Source organism: Anser anser (genome assembly GCF_964211835.1).
Source record: "Anser anser genome assembly, chromosome: 11".
Classification (NCBI taxonomy): Eukaryota; Metazoa; Chordata; class Aves; order Anseriformes; family Anatidae; genus Anser; species Anser anser.
Genome location: NC_139732.1, coordinates 24356834 through 24381331, shown reverse-complemented (window position 1 = coordinate 24381331; position 24498 = coordinate 24356834). Strand labels below are relative to the sequence as shown.

At 47.0% G+C, this 24498-nt stretch overlaps 2 protein-coding genes and 1 long non-coding RNA gene across 7 annotated transcripts; 1 reads left to right on the top strand and 2 right to left on the bottom strand.

Moving 5' to 3' along the window:
* CHST4 (carbohydrate sulfotransferase 4) lies at window positions 1–12478 on the bottom strand. 3 transcript variants are annotated; one of them, XM_083794934.1, is made up of 2 exons: window positions 12071–12478; window positions 1–1777 (listed from the first exon to the last, which is right to left on the bottom strand). In XM_083794934.1, exons 1-2 carry the CDS (start codon window positions 12340–12342, stop codon window positions 637–639), a joined length of 1413 nt encoding a protein of 470 aa, XP_083651060.1. In that variant the 5' UTR covers window positions 12343–12478; the 3' UTR covers window positions 1–636. The 3 variants fall into 3 exon arrangements, with proteins under 3 accessions (XP_083651060.1, XP_083651061.1, XP_083651062.1); XM_083794935.1 differs by lacking the exon at window positions 12071–12478 and adding an exon at window positions 5504–5787; XM_083794936.1 differs by lacking the exon at window positions 12071–12478 and adding an exon at window positions 3906–4099.
* Window positions 12479–12503: 25 nt separating this feature from the next.
* Window positions 12504–15789, top strand: LOC310879936. Its single transcript, XR_014571265.1, has 2 exons — window positions 12504–12633; window positions 13484–15789. It is a non-coding gene; the product is annotated as an uncharacterized lncRNA (long non-coding RNA).
* TAT (tyrosine aminotransferase) lies at window positions 14412–24168 on the bottom strand. 3 transcript variants are annotated; one of them, XM_083794938.1, is made up of 13 exons: window positions 24010–24091; window positions 22456–22524; window positions 22093–22335; window positions 21790–21894; window positions 20880–20947; window positions 20360–20518; window positions 19994–20132; window positions 19370–19422; window positions 18840–18992; window positions 17868–17996; window positions 17437–17520; window positions 15904–16002; window positions 14412–15100 (listed from the first exon to the last, which is right to left on the bottom strand). In XM_083794938.1, exons 3-13 carry the CDS (start codon window positions 22325–22327, stop codon window positions 14957–14959), a joined length of 1368 nt encoding a protein of 455 aa, XP_083651064.1. In that variant the 5' UTR covers window positions 22328–22335; window positions 22456–22524; window positions 24010–24091; the 3' UTR covers window positions 14412–14956. The 3 variants fall into 3 exon arrangements, with proteins under 3 accessions (XP_083651064.1, XP_083651063.1, XP_083651065.1); XM_083794937.1 differs by lacking the exon at window positions 22456–22524 and having other exon boundaries at window positions 24010–24168; XM_083794939.1 differs by lacking the exon at window positions 22456–22524 and having other exon boundaries at window positions 22093–22328; window positions 24010–24155.
* Between the last annotated feature and the right edge of the window lie 330 nt (window positions 24169–24498).

The window sequence follows — 24498 nt, the reverse complement described above, 5'->3', positions numbered from 1 at the left end:
TTTTCACTTTCAGCTATAGATGGTTTATTCAAATTTCCTATTCCATAGTAAGTGAACACAGACATTTTGCCAACATTACCACCAGTGCTGGACGCTCAGGCACAGGAATGGAACAAAAGAAAGACTGAACTTGAAAACTTAGCCATTCTGAAAAAAGGATCTTCCCAGAAAACAACGTCTGGTTACCCTTGTGCTTCTTTTGGCATTGTATGTCGTGAGTGGCAGCATGACAAAGAATGTTCTCTTTATTCAGCTTCTGTTTATGTCTCCTCTTCCTCTACAGTGCAGTTGCTCCCTGTGGTTTCACTAGTACTTAGCTGCAGCCTGTGGGAGATCAAGCTCTGATATCTGGTCCCACTCCTTCGGAAGTCTGCTCCCAACACACATACTTCCTCTTTTGCATATACCTTGGACTTAATTTGGAAAACAGACTTGCATTATTCCATCCTGTGTTGTGGCCTTGGAGAGTGAGCTTGTGCTGCTGGGAAAGCTGCCATGAGTGCAGTCAGGGCTCCTGTGCCACTCATCACACACACAGATGCCCCTCTGCCCTCTTTTTCCAGTGGTAAACAGTTCTCCATCCTGCAGCCTTCAGAGAGGAGGTACAACGAGCAGCTTTTCTGCTTTCTGAATTTGTTACTCAGAGGAGTTCTGGCCAAACAAAAGATCCAGCGACAGGTTTTTCTGTTCTTCTTCAGAATGAACTAGCCGGTAGCCCAGTAAGTCCATCGCGTCCTTGCATGCATTTTGTACTTTTTCTATTTTCTGGAAGGGAAGGGTCTTCCTCCAGGCCTCGGATACGCTCAGCGCATCTCTGGATCCAATCTCAAAGGCATTTCCTCCTTGCCCCTTCCCATGGGTAATGTTGTGCACCCATTTCTGAAGTTCTGGTGTGAAATGGAGTTCTGCAAACCTGTACATCTGAGCAGCCTTTGCTAGTGGATCTCTGACAATGTCTTCATAACGAACCAGCAGGTAACGGTCTTTCAGGAAGCTGGGAATAGCCTGCCTGCCTGCCTTGTAAATCTCAACATGGCTTTTGCAGATTTCTTGCATAGTATTGTAGGGTCCCATTTCTCCCTCCATCTTCTGGGACCCCAGAACAATGTCACTGTCACGTTTCAGGTCTACCACTGTATTCTCTCGGGACCTGAACACAGCTCGAGGATCTCGGACCAAGTGAATGACTTTGAGGTTCAGGGATGGATCAGTGAAAAGGGAGTAGAGGACTTTCAGGTCAAAGAACCGAACCTCCTTGATGGCAACATGGCTGTAGGTTTTACAGGCTTCCTCCACCTTACTGAATGGGTACTTGCCACAGACTGTCCTACAATTTCCTGCAGTGATTATGTCATTGCGACTGAATGAGTCGCAGGCAGGGGGGGAACACAAGGCTCGGCTTGTCTCCCACTTAAATAAATCAGACTTTTTCTTCTGGGTAGACATGTAGACATCAAACACAGACATGTCACACAGAAAGACCGACCTGACTAGGTCCCGCACTGCCATCTGTAAGACTTTGGCACTGTTCTGGTACATAGCAACCCACACATGCCATGCAGGCTCCATCAGGTAGAAGACACTGGGGTGCTGGCTGAAGATCTGTCCAGTGAAGGAAGATCCTGACCGCCAGGAGGAGAGAATGAGGATGTGGACTGGAGAAGGCTTTTCTTCCATGGGAGCATTGCTGCAGGTTAGGAAGTGGATCAGGAAGGACAGAACTGCCAGACTCAGGAGTACTTGCACCCATCTAGATTTCATCATGGTTGCAAGGGACCTGCAGAGACAGACAGAGGAAGATCAGCATCACAGGGTCATGAAGAAGGCACTTGTGGTGAGTTATGCTCCTACCAATCCCACTGCAGGCTCAGGGATTTGGAAAGTTGCCACACTACCATGACACTGAAAACCACAACACAAGATATCCTTCCACAGCCAGATCACATAGAGGGAGAGAGAGACAGGCCTCCAGGGCAAGCTGGAGGCCAGCCTGCACAGGGCAGTGCTGGAGCCCAGCTCCTGACAGCTTGCTGTGTACAACATTTGTGTGCAGCCCACCATTGCACTGAGCTCAGGCAGCCATGCCCATGCAGACCAGCTTCCTCCCTACTAAAGTAGCAGAGGTCTGAAGTGTGCCCTAGCAGGCCACAAGGCAGACACTGCTTTCCCCCGACATGTGCTCACTACCTTGTCTTCTGGGTCCATTACAATGTGTGAATGTTCCCAGTCAGAATTTCTCTAACCTCCTCCTTATGCCCTGCCTCAATTTCCCTTTGCATTGAAGCCTTCAGAGTAATTTCCATGGAGGTGGGGAGCTGAGGAACTGCCTCCTCCCATGACTTCAGTTACTGTAGCACCGATACTTATATTTCCAGGTGTAGTCATTGCTGATAACCAACTAGAAATCATAGTCATCTCTCCCTCTAGCATATATATGCATAATTTTTCTTGTTTATCTTATCTACCTGCTACACACTCTGTCTGATATTTGAGTTCATAGGGCAGCAATTACCATTTCTCAGAGACAGGACAATAATGAGTTTTATCCATTGGATTGGGTATTGCCAATATGTGCTACCACAACTTGAATATTATTTCAGTAATGCCTTGCAGGGATGAGGCTGTGCATTTAGTGAAGGACCACGTACTTCTTGTCTCCCGGACAAGAAGCCCACTGATTTTTTTTGGTTATACAGATGCCCTGTAGAGTTCAGTTCTGACAAGAAGCTGATTTGGATAGACATTTGGACCAAGCCTAGTAACAGCTGCTAACAAAGACCATTGTAAAAGTAAGTCATATATTAGCTTCTTCCGTGCAAATAAATACAGTAGTGTTTACCAAAAGTCCTGGCTTCCAAATGAACTTTGTGATATCACTTCCATCTGGCACCATTAACATCTTTATTCTAACGCCCAGCAAAGTTCCTGGACTGCAGCCAGGCAATCTTAATTCAGAAAAAGATGTTGAGCAGGCATGAACACTGGCCTTAAGACACCCAGGGAGATATAAAGCCACAGAAATCATTATTTCTCTGAAAATCTACATGTGAATAGTCTGAGTAAAAAAGAATGGGTTTGGTTTTGTTGGGAAGCAAGGGTATACTTTTACGTTCAGTAAAACCAGGGTAGGACAGCTGGATGTTGTAGATTTCACAAAGCATGCCGACCATCCATGTGACTGCTGTTGTTGTTTGCCTGAGGAACAGCCTCATGTGAGGCAACTGACTCAACAGGGAATTTCTTCATGCATACAAGCAGCAGTAATGATTTGTGCCCTGACCAGTCTGCCCCAAAGGGAGAGGAGAAAAACTGAAACAAACTAGGAGTGTCTGGTGATGTGGAATAGAGGAGCAGTAAAGAGAGGTAGAAGTTCTATCAGACATTTCCTAATATGAAAAAATACTAATTGAATGCACTTATTTTTCACTGCAACATCTCTTGCTCATGGCAGCTGGGATGGTTCTAAACTAAGGTCTTAAGGTTAACCACTTTTTTTTCCCCCTACAGCAAACATCCAGAGTCACAAGCAGAGTGAATTGGTTCACTTCTCATTGCAAAAGTGAAATATGAAAGCCCTCACAGAGCTGCAGAGCAGATAGCCACAAATGACTGAGAAAAGCTCAACTGCAGTACAAAAAAGGCACACTGTTACTGTCAGCTGCAGCAAGACGAGCCAGGATTTAACCGAGAGCAGAACAAAAAGGAAGAATCACAATGTGTCAAGGATGAAGAACAGAAACTACTGAAAAAGACAAAATCCAGTGTCATCATGTTCGGTCTTCCTATAGTACATGCAAGAGAGGACAAAGAACTGGAATCTGCCTGCATTGTGCAGCTAATAAAAAAAACAACCCCTCCCTAACAAACAAACAAAACAGAGTTGTAAGCTTTTGTATTTCACTTACGTGTCAGGTTTTAGGTACTGGGGGGTCTGCAGGGGTGGCCTCTGTGAGGAGTCCAGAAGGTGTCCCACGCTAGATAAGAGCCAGCTCCAGCTGGCTCAAAAAGGGACCCACCACTGCCCAGAACTGAGCCAATGAGCGATGCTGGTTGCACCTCTGTGAGAGCACAATTAAGAAGGGGGGAAAAAAACAAAAACAAAAAAAAAAACCCTGCTGCACAACAGCAGCTGGGAGAGAGGAGTGAGAAAATGTAGAGAGAAACAATTGTGCAGACACCCAAGTCAGTGCAGAAGGAGGGCAGGAGGTGCTCCAGGTGCTGGGGCATAAGTTCCCCAGCAGCCTGTGGAGAAGCCCGAGGTGGAGCAGGCTGTCCCCCTGCAGCCCACGGGATACCATGGCAGAGCAAATCTCCACGCTGCAGCCTGTGGAGAGGAGTCCAGAAAGGAGCATGTGATCTGGGGGGAGCTGCTGCATGTGGGGGACCCATATTGGGGCAGTTCCTGAAGAGCTGCTGCCTGTGGGAAGCCCACACAGGATCAATTCAGGAAGGACGGCGTCCTATGGGAGGGACCCCACATGGAACAGGGGCAGAGAGTGACCATGAAGGAGCAGTGGAGGTGAAGCATTATGGACTGACTGCAGCCCCCATTCCCCTGCACCAATCGAGGGGAGGAGGTAGAAGAGGGTGGACAGGAGGGAAGGTGCTTTTAGTTTGCATTTAGTTTTTCACTGCTCTAGTCTGTTAGTAAGAGGTAATAAATTACTTTAATCTCCCTATATTGAATCTGTTTTGCCCATGACAGTAATTGGTGAGTGATCTTCCTGTCCTTATCTCAACCCTCGAGCCATTTTTCATCATATTTTCTCCCCCAGTTCCTTTGAGGAGTGGAAGCGAGAGAGTGGTGTGGTGGAGTTTCGCTAGCCATCCATGTGCAACTACCACAGCTTTTGTGGAAACACACAGAGACCTTGGGAAAGCTTGATCCTAGCAAAGAGCGAGAGTTAGAGAAAGCAGCAAGCAGCCCCAGGGACACATACCCACCAAATACACTGTGAGTATGGGTGGCATGTCTCCAAATTACAGGGTTGGTGCACCTGTGCATGTCTGAGGGAGCTGACAGTACAGCGCAATATACTTCACATCATGCAGACTGTGGCTTGGCGCTCTACCATACAAGTATGGGGGAGCTCTCCAGACCTGCACTGGTGTAGCAAAGAGTATTGGGTACCCAAAAAGCCCCTGACATGAGTCTTTGGTGGCAGTGATGCTTGCTCATTGTTTTATCATATCCATCCTCAGTTGGCCTGGTTAGCTTCTGCAGAGTTAGAAGCAGCATTTGCCAATTCAGAGAACACATGACATGACTGAAACTAGTGGGAAATATGGAGAAGACAGTCTGGAGAAGCAGGAAATACCCTCTAAGCCAGACCAACAGCTTCTGTCTGCCCAAGGAAACATATAGCATTTTAATGACAGCCGTATGTCTATAGCACTTTTCAAAAGTTATCCCCAGTTCAGGCTGGTGAGCACAAGCAGAAAATACAATCCTGGGCACCAGAATATCCACAGCAGCTACCAAGAAATAGTTGGAAAATCTCACCTCAACATGTCCTCTTGAAGCACCACCAGACCTGCTTCAAGCAAGGCTTCCCTCCTGCACGTACACTGCTGTGGTATGTACTCCTCCAGGCAGCCTTACAAACACCTGTGCATTCATGTACAGGCACTTAGCCTTTCACACCAGGATCTCTTATACACTAATGTACTCAACTGTTACCTGTATCTGTGCTTGCACCTTCTTGTACCTTTCATTTATGTCCGAGCTCTGACTACCGTGCCCGCCTACTTTGACCTGCTTTAAATTAGAAAGCTCCACCCTCCACTAGCGGCAAAGCATGAGAATGGCAGTTTCTTGAAGGGGCACGAATGACCAAACACTACTAGTAAGTGAGAAGGGCCAGGAAATTCACAAAGGCAACTGAGAATTGATTTTGTTGAGACCCTTTGCAGGCCGTGAAAGAGCCTGCTGTTCTTAAAAAGAGGAAGGGGGATGTCTGTGGAGTGTCAGAATGAAAGATGAACAGCAAACCTTGTTGCAGGGAGGACTGTCTTGCCCACCAGGAGCGCTGGTAGGGCGTATTTGCCCACTAATGCTCTGTCTGTGTGCCACGTTGCTAGTAGATGCAGCGTCTCATACAGTCTTATAGACTCCTTTCTGCCTGTGCTCTGCTTGAGTTACTCTGAGGGCTGAAAATTGTCTGAATAGAGAAGCTGTGGGAGGATCAGCAGGACTTGTCCTATTAATGATTCACTGCCGGAAATGCTTCACTGATTCACTGCTGTGACAGACAAGGTGGTGAAGAAGGGCAGAATTGGACTCAAGGGAAACGCGTGGTATTCTGCAACTATGAAGAGACAGTCCCTTTGGGCTATTCCTATTCTAAGTGTCATCATTTCTGTCACACCTTCTGGTGAGGTGTTGACCTCCTGATGCCATCCTGTGCCCCGGGGGATCTCACCGTGCTGCTTTTAGGACTAGTAAAGTGTAAGAGACAGCAAAAGCAAGAAATCTGGGCCCTTCAGCAGGAGGGACACCCTGAAAGGGGAAGGTCATGTTCCCTTTCACTTGCTGCATTACAAACACAGATGGTCAAGCCCTGCTAACCCCAGGTTGGGAAACAAGGTGAGGAGCTGGCAGTGGTCCAGGTAGAGCCCTGTGGAGAGAACCAAGCAGCGTTCTGTGCAGCCTGGATTTCAGTTATGTGTTCCTATGCCCTCCACGGACACCACCTGTAGGATTGATTTATCTCTATGTCAGTAAGAGTTACAAAGCTGGTTTGTATGGTCACACCACTGAATAGCTCTTCCTGAAGCCTAATTTCTCCCTGCCAACGCTTGCATGAACAAAGATATATGGAAATCCCGTTCCACCTGTATATCGTTTGCCCAGGACATGCTGGTCCTTTGGCACCAGTATTCAGGCTTTGTGACAGCCACTGAGCACTGCTGTACAGTCCTCTAGTCACAGGGTTCCACAGACTTTTTCAGTTGCACAGAGCCCAAGTACGAGCTGCTTGGCTGAACTTTCCAGACGGCAGCTTCTGTGTCATGAGCAGTTTTACAGAGGGGAAAAACGTACTCCTCTTTGGAGACAAGGCTTGGGAAGGCACACTCTTCTAGCACACTGCCCCCCAAGAGACCTGCACATTGTGGAAAGTGAAGTAGGAATCCTCTGGCTCTTGAACAATGGACATGCCTCTCCCTGTATGTCTGACTGATAAGCTTTAAGTGACAGATGAAGCAAAGCAGAAACATGTGGCAGTAGTCATCATGTGCTTGACGGCAATTAGCCCAGTGCCACTTGGCCTTGAATGCCTTCCTTGCATCCCACGCAACGGCTGACCAGATTTCTGTTTTCTACCCTGTTCCTTGATTAAAAGTGTTTTCTAAGGACTCAGAGACTAGTGAGCCCTGTGAGCCATTTCATGTTCACTGAAGAAGAGAGCAATGCACAGTGTGCATGCACACACTGGCACAACCGACCCAGGGCAGCAGCAATGGGAAGAGACTGAGGAGTAATGTCAAAGGCATGATCTGGCATATTACAACTATATTTGGTAATACCATCATTTTGTATCAGGAGAGACAGTGAGCCATATCTCCCTATTCACAGTCTTCATTGCGATACAGCTTTCACATGCCCTGTAGAACACAATTTGTCTTATACCACGTTGAGATCTAAATCAGCTCATGGGAATGCTGCTGGAGTCTCTGTCTCCTTGCACCAATTGCAAAAGGAATCATTGTGACTAAATCAGAGGAGGAACATTAACCCTGAAGCTGTGTGTCACACACCTGTGTAACGCACAAGGAGACTCAGACTGACAAAGGCCTTCATACATTCTGTACCTTTCTTCCCTCTTCAATATAGGAATGCCTCTGTCTCAAGAGCCCTGTCCTTGAGAGCACCCTCCTTTAGAGACATCAATAATTATTCACTGACAGGATTCTGGGAACAGATGAGAGGGGCATTCTCTTCTAAAATTTGAAGGGAAGTTTGCTCTCTTAGAACATCCTGTCTGGCTCAGATCACAACTTTGACCTTGGAGACGCATTTAGATTCTCAAACACAAGGTCTGATGCACAGGTACTTCTGTTTACCTTCCTGTTGGAAAGGCAGATTTATGATGCATGTGATGAGGTGACTCACATTTCTTGCATCCCTGAAGTATGAAATCAGGAGCCGATGTATGAATCTATGCAGTGATTACACACTGGTGAAAGAGATCTCCCTCTCAAAGCAGAGGGAGTTCAGGTGTTTCCTAGCTGGCACCATTAAGGCTGTAGAGGACAGACAAGGTTTAGGGATCTGCTGGACTGAGCATGACAGAAAGCTGCAATGTGGCCACTCACACAAGAGCCGTGCAAACCCTTCTATGCTGATCACTGTATTTTGAGTACTGCTGTATTTTAGTGTTTTGAAATGCACAAGGAAAGCCTTGCTCCTTGCAGAAGAGAAACTTGCAAGTAATTGTCAAAAAAAAAAAAAGACTACTTAAATTGTTTGTCATTTTCATAGGGCTGAAGGGAGCAGAGCAGAGCAGAACTCTCTGGCTTTTTCAAAGAGCTCTATTTGGCAGGGATGCTTTATGCAGTCACTATGGTTGCTTTCGATTAACACACAAAGCCAATAGCTAGAAATTATGCACATGTGGAAAATACACTATAGATACACTGGGTAACTGAATTTCCGTCTGAAAACCTTTACATGTGTGGAAACAAAACCTGAGCTTACGCATAGGAATAGGTTAAAATGTTCTTCAGAAGAAGAAGAAACTATTTTTTTCCACTTTCACCATAGGAAAGGAGTCAAAAAGAAAAATGAAACAGTGGAGCACAGAATACTTTAACAACAACAACAACAAAATCCTGAGTCTCCCTGCACAAAACAAAATGGTAAGAAGATAAAAATATCTTTTTCACAAAAATCAAGCAGCAATAGTAGGAATTAATACCTCTGCTAAATATAGTGTTTATATATCGCCGTGGAGTAGGTACAACTTTCCAGATTAAAGAGATATGCATATACTATTTCGTATTTTGGTCATTGACGTGGGCAATAGGTCAGAGTGCACTCTCAGGAAGTTTACAGACAATACCAAAGAGAGGGATGGCTTCCCCTCTGTTAGGGAAGACTGAATTTGGAATACTGGGTTCAGGAAAAGACAGACATTGATGTAGTGGAGTGAGCCCAGAAAAGGCCACAGAAGTGGTTGGAGGAGGTGCACAAGATGCATAAGAGCCTGGGAGGGTGGAATCTGTTCAGCTGGAACAAGACAACAGGAAGATGTTATTGCTGTTTGACACTGCCTAACAGGAGGGCACAAAGAGGCTGGAGACAGCTCTAAGAGGTGTATAGGCAGAAGATGAGAGGCTCAATATGAGGAGAAAGTTTTTCACAATAAGGGTAGCCAAGCCCTGGAACAGGAAACCAGATAGGCTGTAGGAACTCCATTCTGGAAGATAAAAATTCATCTGGACAAGGTCCTGAACAACCTGCTGTATTCAACTCTCCTGTAAATAGGGGGTCGGACCATAAATTTCCAGAGGTTCCTTTAAACCAAAATTACTCTGTGATTTTGTGATTTCAAACGGAAGTGGCAAGACTTGAAGGAAATAGCTCTTGCCTCAGAGATGCATCCAAATAGGTGGACAGCTGAACTACTCAAGAAAGGAGCAAAACCCTGTGCAAAAATATACGCAGACTTGAAGATTCCAGCATGCAAAGCAAAGACAAGCAGGCTATAGATGCAGCCATTAAGAGCTAGAGGTGATGTGTGGTAGGTAGCAGGAAAGTCATAATGAAACATACCGAACCTTCAGGCAACAGAACATAGTTTTGAGTTGAACCATTCTGCCCTAGTTCTACAGCTATAAAGAAAATTGAACAAATGTATGTTGCTACTGAGGATGTAGTGGTTTGGAACTACAGAAAACATTCAGGTAGATCACAAACCGTTAGCAAGTATCATGAAATCAGCACTGCTGAGTGTTTCCAGACTATAGAGTTGAAGATGAAAGCTTGTAACTTTCTTAGACTCTTCACTGTCATCCACAGGCTAGTATTTGTGCTCCTCATTTCTCCTGATCTTTGTTTCTCTCTTTATTATTTAAACTGATTCAATCTGAGTTCATGTGATTGCAGGTTACTTTCTATGACTCTTCTGCGAGATAATGACTGCTTGCCAAACCAATTTCTAGTGTTGCTTCTTATTAACTCAACAACTAATTCAGTGACCAAATCTCCCACTCACATCAAGAAAAAATATTCTTATCATTATTAATAATATTGGTTTTCCAGTCTCTAGCTGAGAAGCTAGAAGTCTTTTATAATCACACAGTCTTTCACTGTATTTATTATTCTAATACCACGGAGATCTGCGTATGTAATCACACAGGGGCAACAAGACCCCTTCTGTAATGCCTTCTTTTAATTCCTCTACAAAGATATTTTGAGACGAGCAGTTGTATTTTACATTACCAGCATTACTTGTAATATGACTTTCACTTGTTCTTCTACCCTTCATAAGCAATGCATCCCTTGAATATATATGCTCAATTCATTAGTGCTAATCTGTAGCAGTTTATAAGTCTCCCCAACTTTATGACAAGTACCAGGAGTTGTCACTCCTCTATTTTATTGCCCTTTTTTTTTTTTTGCATTAGTAAATAAACATCATGGCCATATTTGTGTTACATTACTCCATTTCCTGTATGGACTGCCATGTCTCCACTATCACCTACCTTTGAGGTTACTTGAGCTAGCGTTACTATTTTCTCCTTACTCTTATCTGTTAACTGATTTTATTTTTATCTGCTTTTTAATTTTCTTGTGTAATGACATAAAAAGTTATCCTACCAGGCTTGGACAGATAAGACAGTTCTGCCCTAGTCCTGCCTGTTCAAGAGCAGGAAATAGAGATCAGTAACCCAGGAAGAACCTTACTAGACCATGTTTCCACACTTTACAAAATACTGCAGTGGCAAGACTCATGTATTGACTTCACTGTTCTATAGCACTCAAATATCTAAAGGGGAGGAGGAATGGGAAAACAGGAGAGGAAGAATGAAGCTTATATAAATAAGGTCATAAGAATGAGGTCACATAATACTTTACCACCAACTCACAGAAAAGACACAGTAAGAAAAAAAAAATATTAGGCTGTTGGATTCATTTCACTGGTCATCTTATGCCTTTTTTTTTTTTTTTATGTATATGGACTATCTAAAACCAGAATCAGCACATGCACTGTAACTTGGAGTAGAACAGCTAGTCTAGAGTTGAGAGGAACAACAGCAATAAGTACAGCTGAGGCACGCCTAGTTCACAGAAGAGTGCAGAAAAGTCTGTGCTAGCAGCAGCTACTTCGTAAAATCATAGAACCATTTAGGTTGGAAAAGACCCATAAGATCATCAAGTCCAACCAGCACCTAACACTACCAAGTCTACAACTAAACCATGTCCTTAAGTGCCACATCCACACATCCCTTAAGTACCTCCAGGGATGGTGACTCCACCACCTCCCTGGGCAGCCTGTTCCAACGCCCAACATCTCTTTCCATGAAGAAATTCTTTTTGACATCCAATCTAAACCTCCTCTGGCACAACTGAAGGCTAATTCCTTGTGTCCTATCACTTGTCATCAGAGAAAAGACACCAACATCCACCTCACAACAACCTCCTTTCAGATAGTTGTAGACAGCAATGAGTTCTCTGCTCAGCCTCTCCTCAGCCTCCTCTTTTCCAGACTAAACAGCCTCAGTTCCCTCAGCCACTCCTCATAAGTCTTGTTTTCCAGTCCCTTCACCAGTTTCATTGCTTTTCTCTGAATGTGTTCCAGCAACTCAGTATCATTCTTGTAGCAAAGGGCACAAAATTGAACTTCCAGTTGACTTCTGTCAGGCATTCATGAAATAAGTGGTTCAGATGCATTGACAGCACTGGTTTGCTCTGGTGAGGCTACAGGGGACAGTGACTCAAGAAGCCTGTACAGCCTGGACAAATGAGGTTACGTGCCAACCCTCATGCACAAACAAGCTTCACAAGACCACCTTCCCCCGGGGATCCTGTTCCCCATCCCCCTCCCAAGTGATGCTCAAGTCTCACCCGAGCTCCCCAGCAGGCTGCACCGTGGTTTGCCAGGGCCTCCCTGCTGCCTCTGTGCAACTGCCCAGGGCAGACCCCTCTGGATGCAGGCGTCCATGGTGTCTGCATGCTGGTGCATGGCAGGTTAGTCCAGGCAGGCTCTCATAGCCAAGGGCCATAGGCCTATGGTGGGAGGCACTCAGCGACTGTTCCAGACAGCGGTCCCATGCAGGGGCAGTAAGGGCTGCTGGAGGAGACAGTGAATGAGATAAGGGCCAGGGCCTGGGCTGCATCCACAATCTTAAGGCACCTGGAAGAGCTGATGGCTTCACTGCTGGCAGGTGTGATTGAGCCCAACCCACCTGCAGTGCCACAGTTTGCTTGGCTGGGCTCTGCTGCCAGACTCTTTGGAAGCTGAGGATGTGAACATTTCATTTCATTTCTTCATCTGCCCAAGAGCTGAGAAGTTCTTTCCTTTTCCAAGAAAAGCACTAGGTTGTCTTAGTGCCTAGGTCTCTGTTTGAGGTCATCTTCCTCCTAAACATGACCAGCCCAGACAGTGCAGCAAAGAGCAGAAGCACATTGTAAGCCTGACCCAGGAAATAAAGCTCATGCTCACCAGCTAAGACAGGGAGTATGGCTATGCGTTAGCCATAAAAGCACTGAGAGGATTCTACCAAAGCACTGCCAATCTTGTCTGGGTATCTGAGGAAGAGAAGCTTGAGATATTTGTTTTAGTTTTCTCCTTGGTCTCTCTGCTGAAGGGGCCTTCGTTGGCACAAAGAACCTCCAGATGCCAGCTTAGGCTTGTTTGTATGGCTGGCAGAGTGCTACGAGCTACACCCACATCGTGAAGCAAAGCATCTGTGATTATGATGCCTGGAGAATGATTCCATCGTATTTGTGTTTTAACGTTAGTTTGCTATCACAACAGGGAAAACTTAGGTGTGGTCAAATGGCAGTGGTATGTTTGCAAAAGATGGCAATAGAGGAAGTGGCCTTGACAGATCTAAGTGTCTTGAGATTTGTGAGGTATTTACATGCGTATGTCTCTGGCTGCTGGTCAAATGACATTGGGCTCAGAGGAAACAGAACGTTGTTAATCACTGTAGGTTATTTGCATGTTAACAGAAATCTCTGGAGGGTTTTTTAAGGGAAAGGTGTCCACGAAGGGAGAGGGATTTGAAAGGAGCAGCTTTCTCTAAACAATGAGACCTATTCATTAGTAATAACAGCATAACAATGCAGCAACAATGAGCTGTAAAGTCCACCTGGCCCAACAGACCCTTTGCACATCATCCTATTAATCATTTATCAATCTTTGTCTTAAGCAGCTCGGGTTATTTGGTTTTATTTTGAGGTCTAAAGGCCCCAGATCTCCTAAGTGTCGTATCATTAACTCACAGCCCCAGCATGATTCTCTTTTTGTTCTAGGATTGCTTTGTTTGAAAGGAAAGGATGAAGCCTGGACATTCAGCTGATGTGTACCTTTTCATATAGTATTTTCCTCAAAAAGACACCTTCCCTCTAATGGAGTACTGGTACCCAGATTTTGTCCTGGACAGGACAGGAGAAGGCAATCAGATGTCCACAGAGCCTGGCATGAGGTCTGGGAGCACACAATGCAGAGCTAGCTCACTTTTCCCACGGAAGGGGAGGCAGGATCAACCTGTGGGTCTCACCTCTGCAGCAAGACAGGTGAACAGAGCTGGAGGTGACAGCATGAGGCATTCTGCATATCGCTGCTCTGTGAAGAGAAATGTCTCCCCAGGACCCTGACTACAGCAGCCAGTATGATGGGCATTACCTTCTTGTGACTGCACAGGCACTGCCCCCTCTTTCCATGGAACAAGCGGGCACCTGGCCACCAGTTCCTTCTCACTTTATGGGACTTACGCACTCAGTCATCAGCAACCTGGGCAAGGTGGCACATCACACACACACAATGCAAGCATTTCACAGGGGTACCACCCTCTCCTTCACTGCTGTGGCAGGAAACACTCAGCTACCTCAGCCTTGAACAGCTGGGAATTGGCACCTGGCACTGCCCACACACCAGTACCCACTGCTCTGCTGGCAGGGAGCCGTAAGGGCCAACCCACAGTGGCAGGTGGGGCTGTCTGCGAGGAGAGGTCCAGCCACTGCAGGGAGCCTCTGGTGTCACTGGGATAGGGTGGCTGGCTCCAGCCTATGCCAGGCTTGCTGGGCCCATCCTGCCCTGACTATCTGCTGAGCACAACTGAGGTGCAAAGGGCTCTTCCTGTGCCCCTGCTGATGGCTGGGCAGGCCCCAGCCGGACAGCTGTAGGGACAGAGGTGAGCATGGGGTACCACCAGCCAAGCAAGTAGGAGCACACCATGGGGCCTGCCATCTCAAAACATTTATTAATAAAAAAGAAAAAGTCAAAATAACTTACTCCCTTTGTTGCACAAAGGGCTTGGTATAAAGAGCTCTGACCTCCTAAGTTAAGACAGGTGAGAGGTGGGTGAATGTCTCTTGTCCTCTGAGACCACGACCATCTCCTGCCCCAGAGTGGGAGTGCAGGCAGCACGGGAGCTACTGGCCACACAGGGCCATAGGCTGCGGGTCCTGGTGCAGGATCAGCCACATGCCCCTGCCTGCAGCTTGTTCATGGGCAGCACAGACCACTGTGGGGTGCAGATACTGAGTATATGGAGACCACAGACACCAGATGCCAGAGGGTGTGGGAGCTGCAGTGGAAGAGAGAGAAGTGTCTGCTTCTTTCCATGGTGCTTAGGGGGTCTGTGAAGCAAAAAAAAAAAAAAAAAAGTGAAGCAGCAGGACAGCAGCTGCCTACAGGCAGGGGGTTGTGGGGCTGGCCGGACACAGCCCTGCCTGCTGCTTCACACAAGATCTAGCCAGGCAGAGGCAGGAGGCTGGCTGTGGCTACTTGTCACACTCCAAATCCTGGGCCCCCTCAGCACCCTGGTAGTGCATCTCGCAGAACTCCTGGATGCGACTGCAGGCCTCCAAGATCATCATCTCAGGTACAGTGATCACCACACGGAAGAAATTTGGGTACTCAAAGCACTGAAATGATAAAGGATAAAACTGGCAGATTATCTGGGATAATGCTGGTGTCTCAGTGCCCTGCCTTGGGGCCACATGTTGTGTCATAACAAATGAAAATGGTCAGTGTAGGACACTGACTGAGGACAGTAAGGCCAGGCTCTTGCTCTCTTAGACTGGTTGTTCCATTTCAAATAGGTCTCCCAGCTCCATCTGGGGAACTTCTCAGTGCAGACATAATGCTGTAGGGGTCACAGACCAAAGGACTGCATGGACTGTGTAAGACCTAGGGAATGGTCTGGAAGGAGCTAGGGATGCCTCCCTCCTCCTCAAAGGCTTAGGGAAGGATAAGGCTGGAGAATGTCTGGGGCCTGTCTGGATTCAGTGTAGAAAGTGGAGTAGGAAGGAGATAGGCAGAGGGACAGACTACAGGCTGAGAATTATGCCCGGTGCCTAGAGGCTTGGGAGACTGTAAATGGGGCATACAAAGGAAGATGGGTGGGAACAGTCCTGAGTCTCTGAGGGAGTGGCTTCAGCAAGGAGGTATGGGGGTACATTCGTTCCAGGGATACAGCTCTGCCAACATCAGAAATACAGAGCAAATTTGGAGCTGCGAAGATCCTGAGAGCTTGACCAAGGGCTGTTAGTAAGCCAGATATCTCCAGTCCCCATCCTTACACACTGCACTTAGAGCATGACAGACCATGGACATTGCATACAGAATTTACAAACTGTCCCCAGAACTTAGGGCTGCAGTTTGCTATTTGCTTCTATCCCTGTCATTAGGCCCCACACATCCATGGCACTCTCAGTGTCAGACTTACTGAGGCCGGCAGGCAGAACACAGACTGCTCCGAGATGAGCCGCTCAGTGAACTCCACATCATTTTCAAACTCAGGGAAATGCTCCATCTCAATTTCAACCTGCAGCAGAGGGATGGAACGTGGCAACCAAAGGCAAAACTATCTGCAGTGTCCCCTGCTTACCCACATTGCCCAACAGTTTCCCAGCCAAGTGCAGCTGCCTGCCCTCAGGGATTTTTGCTCATTATTTGGGCTGACTGGAATGCAAGACACAAACAAATATATATAAGTGAAAACTGGGGGTTTTTTAATAAGTAAAGTAAAAGTAAACCAAACTGCCTAAGCTGGCATTTCTGTTAAGGGCAGCTTTAGTCAAAAGCTGAATAACACAGGTACAGGAACCCATTAGAAATGAGAACGGATAAATCCAGATAAGAGAGAAGTGTGAGAAAAGTCTATCCAATATCTATTAGTAATTTTGTCATCCAAGAAATCTGTAAGGTAAGAAAGAGATAGAAGACAAATTAATGAGTTTTAAGATTAAAAAAAGGTAATGTCTGGAATGCTAAGAAGAAAGGAAATGTTCAATAACTACTTCTGTATTAGGAAAGAAGGAGGCTGTCCCCTTATCAAATAAGGACGGTGAGATCCTGTCCTTTTGTTTTTAAACCAGAGATAATTGTAGACATCTCATTAAGATATTATAAATTAAAAGCAGTTGAGAAATAATTTGCATGCAGAAGTTCTGGAAGAGCCAGTGGAAGAAAAATTTTTACTAGGTGATTTCTTTTGGAATAAGTGTTCAAATACTGCAGGAGTACTAGAGGCATGGGTGAGTCTTAGAACTATGCCTCTACACAAACATCATAAAAAGAATGACCTGTGTAGCTCTGGGTAAGGTTGGAAACAAGGTCTACTGATATAGATTTTTCTATTGAACTTGGGTGAGACTGACATTGCAGTATTTTCCACTTCTGGATCCACCTTTTTTTTTTTTTTAAAGTTGTGGAAAAAAACAAAACATTATGAGACCAAAAAAAGATTAAGATGTGCTAAACCTGAGACTTAAGTATGTAAGTTGAGCTTGTTGAGATTAGAAAGGAAATTTCACTACACCATAGAGTTAAAAAAAAATTAACATACATGAAAAGGCGGAAGAATAGGCAACAGCATAGGCAGAAGACAGCCATGTGGGAGGAAGACTACACCTTTAACAGCAGGTATGATAACCTGATTTGTGATATAGAGGCTTTTCATTGGCAGCTGGCTTCAAATCCAGATAAAAACAACATTGTTTTGCAATATACAATTCACCGAGTGCTCCACAGGTACAAGCAGGTTAAATGTACCAGCCTCTACTGTGTGAGAAGTAAACAATATACGGTAGCCTTCTAAAATGACCAAGGGATGTTTCCACTGTTCTGGGCAATGTGAAGATGCATGGTAGTGGGGACCTGGTGCTAAGCACTAATCTGAAGCCATTGACAGCTACAGCAGAGAGACTTAGGGTGACCAATGATGGTCAGAAAACGGCATTTCACTCTCCTCACTTACCATGAGGTACATGGCTCCAGCAGGCCGGACAGGCTGCAGGCCTGGGATAGCTGATAGGGCAGCATAACAAAGGTCAGCGTTGGACTGAAAAGCAGAAAGAAGAAAGTTCAAGAACAGGAGAAATTCCAGGAAGCTGATCAGCAAATGGAAGCCAAGCTCTGGATCAGGACTATAAACGGGTTTGCCCACGGCAAATAAAGGGGCAAGGAATGCAAACAACATGGGTGATCATGGCCTTGAGTACACCGAGCTGAGCTCAGCAAGTCAGGGCTGAATGCCTTACCACTCAGGTCACAGCTCTAGCTGCAGGGCTGGGCTTCCTGAAACTTTTCATAGCCAATATTCCTGCCATGAGGATAGGCTAGAGAGATTTATTTCCCCCACCACAAACAACACATGAACAAACTGATGTCCTGTGACAGCCTGTTTACCTTGAGGATGCTGAGGGTGTTGTGGTAGAACTCAGGGGGCGTCTGGTGCAAGATACGCTCCAGTGCTCCTTGGACAATTGTACATGGTCCTAGGATCCTCTGACTCAGTCTAAGAAGGCCATCCCTGATCTGAAAGAAACATGGTGATATTTGCAACTCAGAGTGTGCTTTTTTGAAGAAAAGAGACAGTTCCAAGGCCTGTTGTCTGCATTTCTATAGCTGTTAACGTTGTTCTCTTCAGTAAGCATATAGAGTACTCAAGAATATTTGCTTGATTACATTATGGGTATCTGCAGACTATTTACAGTGTCATTCTCTGGTCCCCAGTTGGGATTTGTAATGCCAGCGGAAACATCCTTCTGATCTTCCTAATCAGACTCAAAACATGCTTGAATATAGCTAATATTCTTGCTAAATAGAGACAGAGCTGCTCCAAAAGCCACTTTGCATGTGCATTAGGTTTTGGTCCACAATCCACAGTTTTGAAGCCAGTTAGGAGAATTCAACTTTAGCTCTTCTGTTCACTCAGTTGCTGCTCTCTTCTCTCTCTTCTCATGACGAAAGCCCTCTAGGTGGAAGGGGCACTGCAGTAGGTGGTTGCTCTTGTAACACAGATGAAGCGATAGATAACACACTGGCTACAATGCATGGTGCTTTGGTCCCACTTTTAAGGGAAAAATTATTAGAGCACACAGACCCCACATACTGGATAAACCATGCAATGCTAACAGTACACAGTGGAGCTGTTTGAGAGAAGGCAGCAGAAACAAGTAAGACAGGTAAAAGGCAATATATGGGAGCAGGTGGACTAAGGAATGGACATGAGCAGCCAGCATGTGCAGAAAAACAAGTGAGCAACCCACATGACAGCAAAAGGGGATTACATGCCTATATCAGTCAAAGCCCTGGTGATTCACACACTGAATACACTGCAAGTCTGTTGCCATGACAGTGACACTTGGAAGTTCTCACCTCATTACCGAAGATGTCTCTCCTGTCATGGATTAGGATCCAGCCCATCCGCCAGCCAGGGACAAGCCATCGCTTTGCCAAGCCACCACAGGACAAGATGGGCACATTGGTGCTGAGAGTTGCAATGGGTTCATATTTGCAGTCAGCAAACACCTGTGACAGGAGGCTTTGTTAGGGTTGTTCCCATCTCTCATTGGGAAAACTGGGGCTTGTGCACAAGGCACAACAAGAAAGGAGGTGGTAAAGCGATAGGAAATGATGATGAAAGCTCCCAGCTTCAAGGGTATGAAGACTGTAAGTGCATTCACATCGGAGTGAAATATTTGGAAAGAGAAAAAGGAGCTGGACATGAGAGGTACTCTCAGAACTGCACTTTACAGGACTGGGAGCTCCAGGTGTGGACTCACACACAGTACAGGGGAGTGAAGCTGTTGCTCACCTCCTGAGAGCTCACTGCCCCGGGCTGAAGGGAAAGTGCATCAGAAAGGACGGGTAGCATAGGGATGCAACGGACTGCAATAGGCACTCACCATGTCTCCATAGATTTCATCAGCAAGGATGGGAACACACTGTCTTGATGCCACTGTGGGAGAGAGGGCATTCAGCCTGGTCATCCTGCATCCTCCATAAGAGGAGACTTGCCCTTTCCTACAGGGCCCGGCAGGGCTCCCTCAGAGCCCTTAGTACCGGGGCAGCAGGTCCTATCTTCCGCCTACAGCAAGGAGTTCACTTGGAGCACCTTGTCCTGGATGAGCCTACTTCTGCTCTAACCTGCAGGTGTAGGTAGTACAGCCCCCTGCACTGACAGGCCAGTGCTCAGGAGCTGTAATGCTCCCTGTGATCACACTCCTGTGGAGCAAGAGTGGGGAAATGAGCAGTCCAAGTCATACAGGGCATTTGAGAAAGACCAAGACACACTCTACATGTTCTTGCCCACATAAGGCAAACCCTTCACACTGAGCAAGCCCTGCTTCATGGTCTGCAGTCAGTCATGAAGAAAGAGGCTGCCCCCAGGACCACAGCACTGCTTCCCTACAGTGCTGTCACATAGCAGGGCAACCACCACAGCCCTGCAGAAACAGTGATCAAGGCACAGGCACTGTGGGCAGACGCTAGACTGCATTCATACTCCAGCTACATGCAAGCAGTCTCACCTGCCAGGATCTTCTGGAGGTGGCTCTTGCTGAACACAGAACCACAGGGGTTTGATGGGTTGTTCACAATCAGGCAAGCTGTTTTCTCATCCACCAGGGACTCCAAGTGCTTCAAATCAATTTCCCAGGACTTCTCTGGCTAATGAAGGGAAGAAAAGGGGAAGCGCAGTGGAAGAATCATACATGCTACACAGAGGTGCGACAAGGTGCCCAGGGGTGCTCAGTCCATCTTTAGCCACTTCCCAGTCAGAGACAAGGTTATTCTTTTGTTTCACTTCCCAAGCAGAGAAAGTGTTTTTATTTCTTTATTTAAAAAGGAGAGGCAGAGGTGTCACAGCTGCCCTTTCCAGACCTGTCCCCACTTACCAAGAGGTTGTAAAGTTTAACTTCAATTCCCATAGATAGTGCCAGAGTCTTGTAGAGGGAGAAGCCAGGCCGTGGCACCAGGATGTTCTGGCCCGGGTTAGCCAGCACTGCCAAGGCAAGCTCTATTGCCTGGCTGCAGCCACTTGTTAAGATGACATCCTGCAAACAGCACACAGGAGTGAGTGGAAAGCACAGACACTCTGAGGATTTCCAGCCACACAGGAGTGCCCAGGCTCCGCCAGGGGAGAGCTTCTCAACCAAAAAGACTAGTGTGGAGCCTGACTGAAGGCAGGGAACCTCCAACAACTGGAGAGCTCAGCCTCCTCCAAAGAGAAGTGTCCAGGGCAAGGGATGGGAGCAGCAGGCCAGCGTAGGACAAGGCCACGAGGTACCCTTCTGTCCCACATTTGGGCATGGGAAGGACAGAGCTGGGGCAGGGTCCCCATGCTGCATGGGCTAGACACAGACAGCAGCACCCTGCCTGCACTGCAGTGGGAATTCCTCAACTGGGCACCAGTACCTGGGCCTCCAGTGGTGCTTCTGGACAGTTGTAATATGCAGCCACTGCTTCCCGGCAGGACTGGTAGCCTGGGGAGAGAAGAACAAAACATGGCAGGCAGGCTTTTACAGAACATTTCAGTTTTCTTGCCAGGAAAAGGCTCATAGCTGCCTGTCTAGACAGGGCAAGCCCATTTGTTAGTGACATTGTCCCAAGGTGGCAGAGACCATCCTGCCTCAGGCCAGGTGCAATGCAGCCCCATGTCTGGACCAGGTGTGTCAAACGCAAGAAAGTCTCTTGAAACTCTCAAACATGGAACTCTCTGAAGATGGGTAGAATGTAGTTAGGGAGCTGCTGCGCCCCAGCAGAAAGCCAAATGCTGTTACATGACCTTCACTGTTCAGTGGTGGCACAAGGGCAGCCCTCCCTGTACCAGGTCCCTCACTGTCACCACGTGGAGAGCGTCCTGTGAGGCAGGAGTGATCTATGCTCTGTACATGCTGTTTGCATTAAGTGCAAACAAGGTTCATGTTCTCTGCGAAGGCAAGGAATGCAAAGGGAGTCCTGGTCAGGGCATACCAGAAGCAAACTGGCTGCAGTCCATGGCAGGGAGACACAGTCCTTTGGCCTTCTGGATTCCTGAAACCCTGCCAGCTCAAATGGCATGGGGAACAAACACAGCTATTGTGAGGCACTGGACCTTGTTGGTGTTTCAGGGAAAGCACTTATATGATGCCCTCTCAAACAGATCGTGCAGGAAAGGGCACTAATGGCATCTTGGGGGATGTATGTTTGTGTGCTCCTGGGACTACTGGTGAGAGCAGCTGCAGGGTGCTACTGTGGACATCTGTAGGCTCTACATACTTGCTGTAGGGTAGGACCTCACATGTACCTTCATCCCACTCTCATAGGAGTAGCTCTGTCAACTTACCAACAGATGGAGCATAGCCATTGTAACGTCCTGTGTCCAAAACATCTTTCACAGCCCGTGTGACCTCATCATTTGTGGGAAGATTTCCAAAGACCGTCGGGTCTCCTTTTCAAAGATTGAAAAATAGTAAAAAATCAATGGGGAAAAAAAGTTCTCACTGGTCTGTGGCAGGCACAGAGCTGTGTGGTAACCTTCCATATCCCTGTGTGGTTCCACAAGCTTTGTGCTTCAGAGTCCTGCAATCTGCTAGCCCCCATAGCCCACCCCACTGCTCGGAGTCTTCAGCAATAGCACTGTGCTTACCTAAAGACAAGGAAATCATAGCTTTCTTTGGGTTGGGCTCCACCTTCATGCTGTCTACAATGGCTCGGACAGGATTGAAAGTCTTCTTTGACATTTCAGAAGCCCTGACAGCCCATCTTGGCTTCCGGCCCTTCGCCTTCCCCAGTGACATGCTGTTTCCATTGGTCTTGAGCTGAACATCCAGCAGAGGGGCATGATCTCCAGGGCCGTTCACTTGGATCAGGTACGAGTCCATCCTGAAAACTGTCAGTGGTAGATGGATTGCCTTAACTTAGTTAACATATGCCAGACAAAAGCTCTGCCTACCTGGAAGAGTGCCCATGACTCTCCAAAAGCAAAACTTCTGAAAGCTGCAGAACTTACCTACTACCCATGGACAAATCAGTCACCAACAGGAAGTAGAGCTGTTCTCAGGGCCAGGATGGAGTGAAACTGAACATGTAAATGAGTACAATGGAGTGGGAAAGACAAAGGCAGCACTCTGGAGTAGCCACACCACTTCTTTGCATGGCTGCACTTGCTGTGCTGTGCAGGAGCGACCCTCGCTAAATCCATCAGCTAGGAGTTAGCAGCACACTACAGTCATTTTGTGGCTTCAGATTCAGTGTTCCACTGACAGGAGGGCCAGCTGTTGTGTTGTGTCCCCCCGGACCAGACCTCAAGCGGTAACTACAAGGATCAGCCCACTCTGTGTGTGTGTGTGTGTGTGTGTGTGTGTCACATCCAGAATGTTCCTCCAGTCCACAGACTGTTAATACCTAACTTTAGATATCAGAAAGGTAGCTCTGATCCCATGTTATCAGGATACACTTGACAGTGATAAGGTATTAGCTACAGACAGTTGTCTCTGTCAGCAGAGCAACAGGGAGCAACAGTCCAGTCCAACGACTCCAGATTAAAGGGCTGTGCTTAGAAAACGGAGCAAGACCGGTAGGGCCAAGAGGGAAATCTTGGTAGTGACACCATACTAGGCAAAGGGCCTGTAGCCCTGCCTGAGGCTGGCTAACAAGCAAGCCACAGCAGAGAAACAGCTGCCTTCTAGACCTCAAAAAGCATGCATGAAAGTGGCTTACACACCTGAGCACGTATACCCAAAGCACAAGCCAGTCCCAGCCAGCAAATTCCTTACTTAAGAACTGGAGCTGACTCCAGAGTTTCTACCTCGAGAAGGTTAGAGAGAATGCATGCAGATACCTCTAGAGCCACCAAGCCCTTTCTCACTGACACCAGCACAATGTCTCCTAATCTCGCCATCAGCAGCTCATGCTCTGTCTCTGTACTGCTCTATTTCTCTGCTCCACTGAAAGACAGTTCACTGAACTGTAGCCCTTTCCTGATGGCAGTTACTTAGCCCACGCACTGTTAGATGCCATGCTCTCAGATACTCAGGGCACAACAGACAAGGGATCTGGCTACCCTGTCCTTGCTGCAGACACTGAGGTGGAGGGATTATAATATTAACTGGTTCTGGCAAGATTTGCCACCTGAACAAATATCTCATTGCTTCAGTGAGGTTTGAACCTAGAGATGCCCCATGCTGCTACAGTTACTCTACCAGCAGTGCTTCCTTAACTTATTTAAAGTGACTGAGATTATCGTAACAGGGTGGTGGTGACAAAGGAAGACTTCAGGTCCCTGCTATTAACACCTTCTGGGTCTCCTTTGCACCAAAAGAAAGGTAGAGGAAGGACTACACAGAAGGACTGCACAAAAACTGAGCAGAGAAATGAGCAATGTATCTCATTTCAACATTAGGGCTGAGTCCCAGTGCACGGTGCAAAACCCAGCAGAGTCACACATGGTTCTTATGTGAATGGGAACTGCATATGCAGGCAGAACGGATGCCTTCAGCGTAGGCAGGGAGGGAAAAACCCACTACTCCCCCTGAAAGAAGCAAGATACCAGATAGTACTTTACCTGCTACAGCACAGACAGGGAGGCACCAACAAGCTTAGAGGTCCAGTCCCTACTTTTCATCCAAGACAAATCCTCTCAAGAAGAAATCCCAGCAAATTCTTGCTCATGAAATAAGCCCCCAAACTGGGCGTTGGGTCAGAAGCCGTTAGCCATTGGCTCACAGAGAGGGCTGCTCTCTCCACCCAAAAATGCCCTCTCCTCCCCACTGTAACTTCATTCATTTCAAACACCTGAAACATGCCTGCACATTAACTCTTTCTGGGGGTAGCCTACAGAGGGACAAAATTTTGCTTCCTGGAGGCCCTGGGCCACCACTCTTCTGCATCACTTCCCTCTGTCCTCAAAGGGGAAGAATCCCACAAAGCAGACCCCAGTATTCCAAGCCCTAGCATCTTGTAATGAACCAAGAGAGAAGTGTTGGACCCTGAAGCCTCCAGACAGAATTAGTATGTCCTGCTCACCTCAAAGGCCCTGGACTCCCAGTGCACC

Bases quoted from the DNA above. Each gene is read 5' to 3' on its own strand.
- CHST4 (XM_083794934.1), bottom strand. From the start codon at position 12,342: ATGCAGCCCAGGCCCTGGCCCTTATCTCATTCACTGTCTCCTCCAGCA. The intron at 1,778-12,070 runs GTGAGACTTGAG...CTGTCTCTGCAG, and splicing joins CAGCCTGCTGGGGAGCTCGG to GTCCCTTGCAACCATGATGA.
- TAT (XM_083794937.1), bottom strand. From the start codon at position 22,327: ATGGACTCGTACCTGATCCAAGTGAACGGCCCTGGAGATCATGCCCCT. The intron at 21,895-22,092 runs GTAAGCACAGTG...ATCTTTGAAAAG, and splicing joins TATGATTTCCTTGTCTTTAG to GAGACCCGACGGTCTTTGGA. The intron at 20,519-20,879 runs GTACTGGTGCCC...TGCTGTTTGCAG, and splicing joins AAGCACCACTGGAGGCCCAG to GATGTCATCTTAACAAGTGG.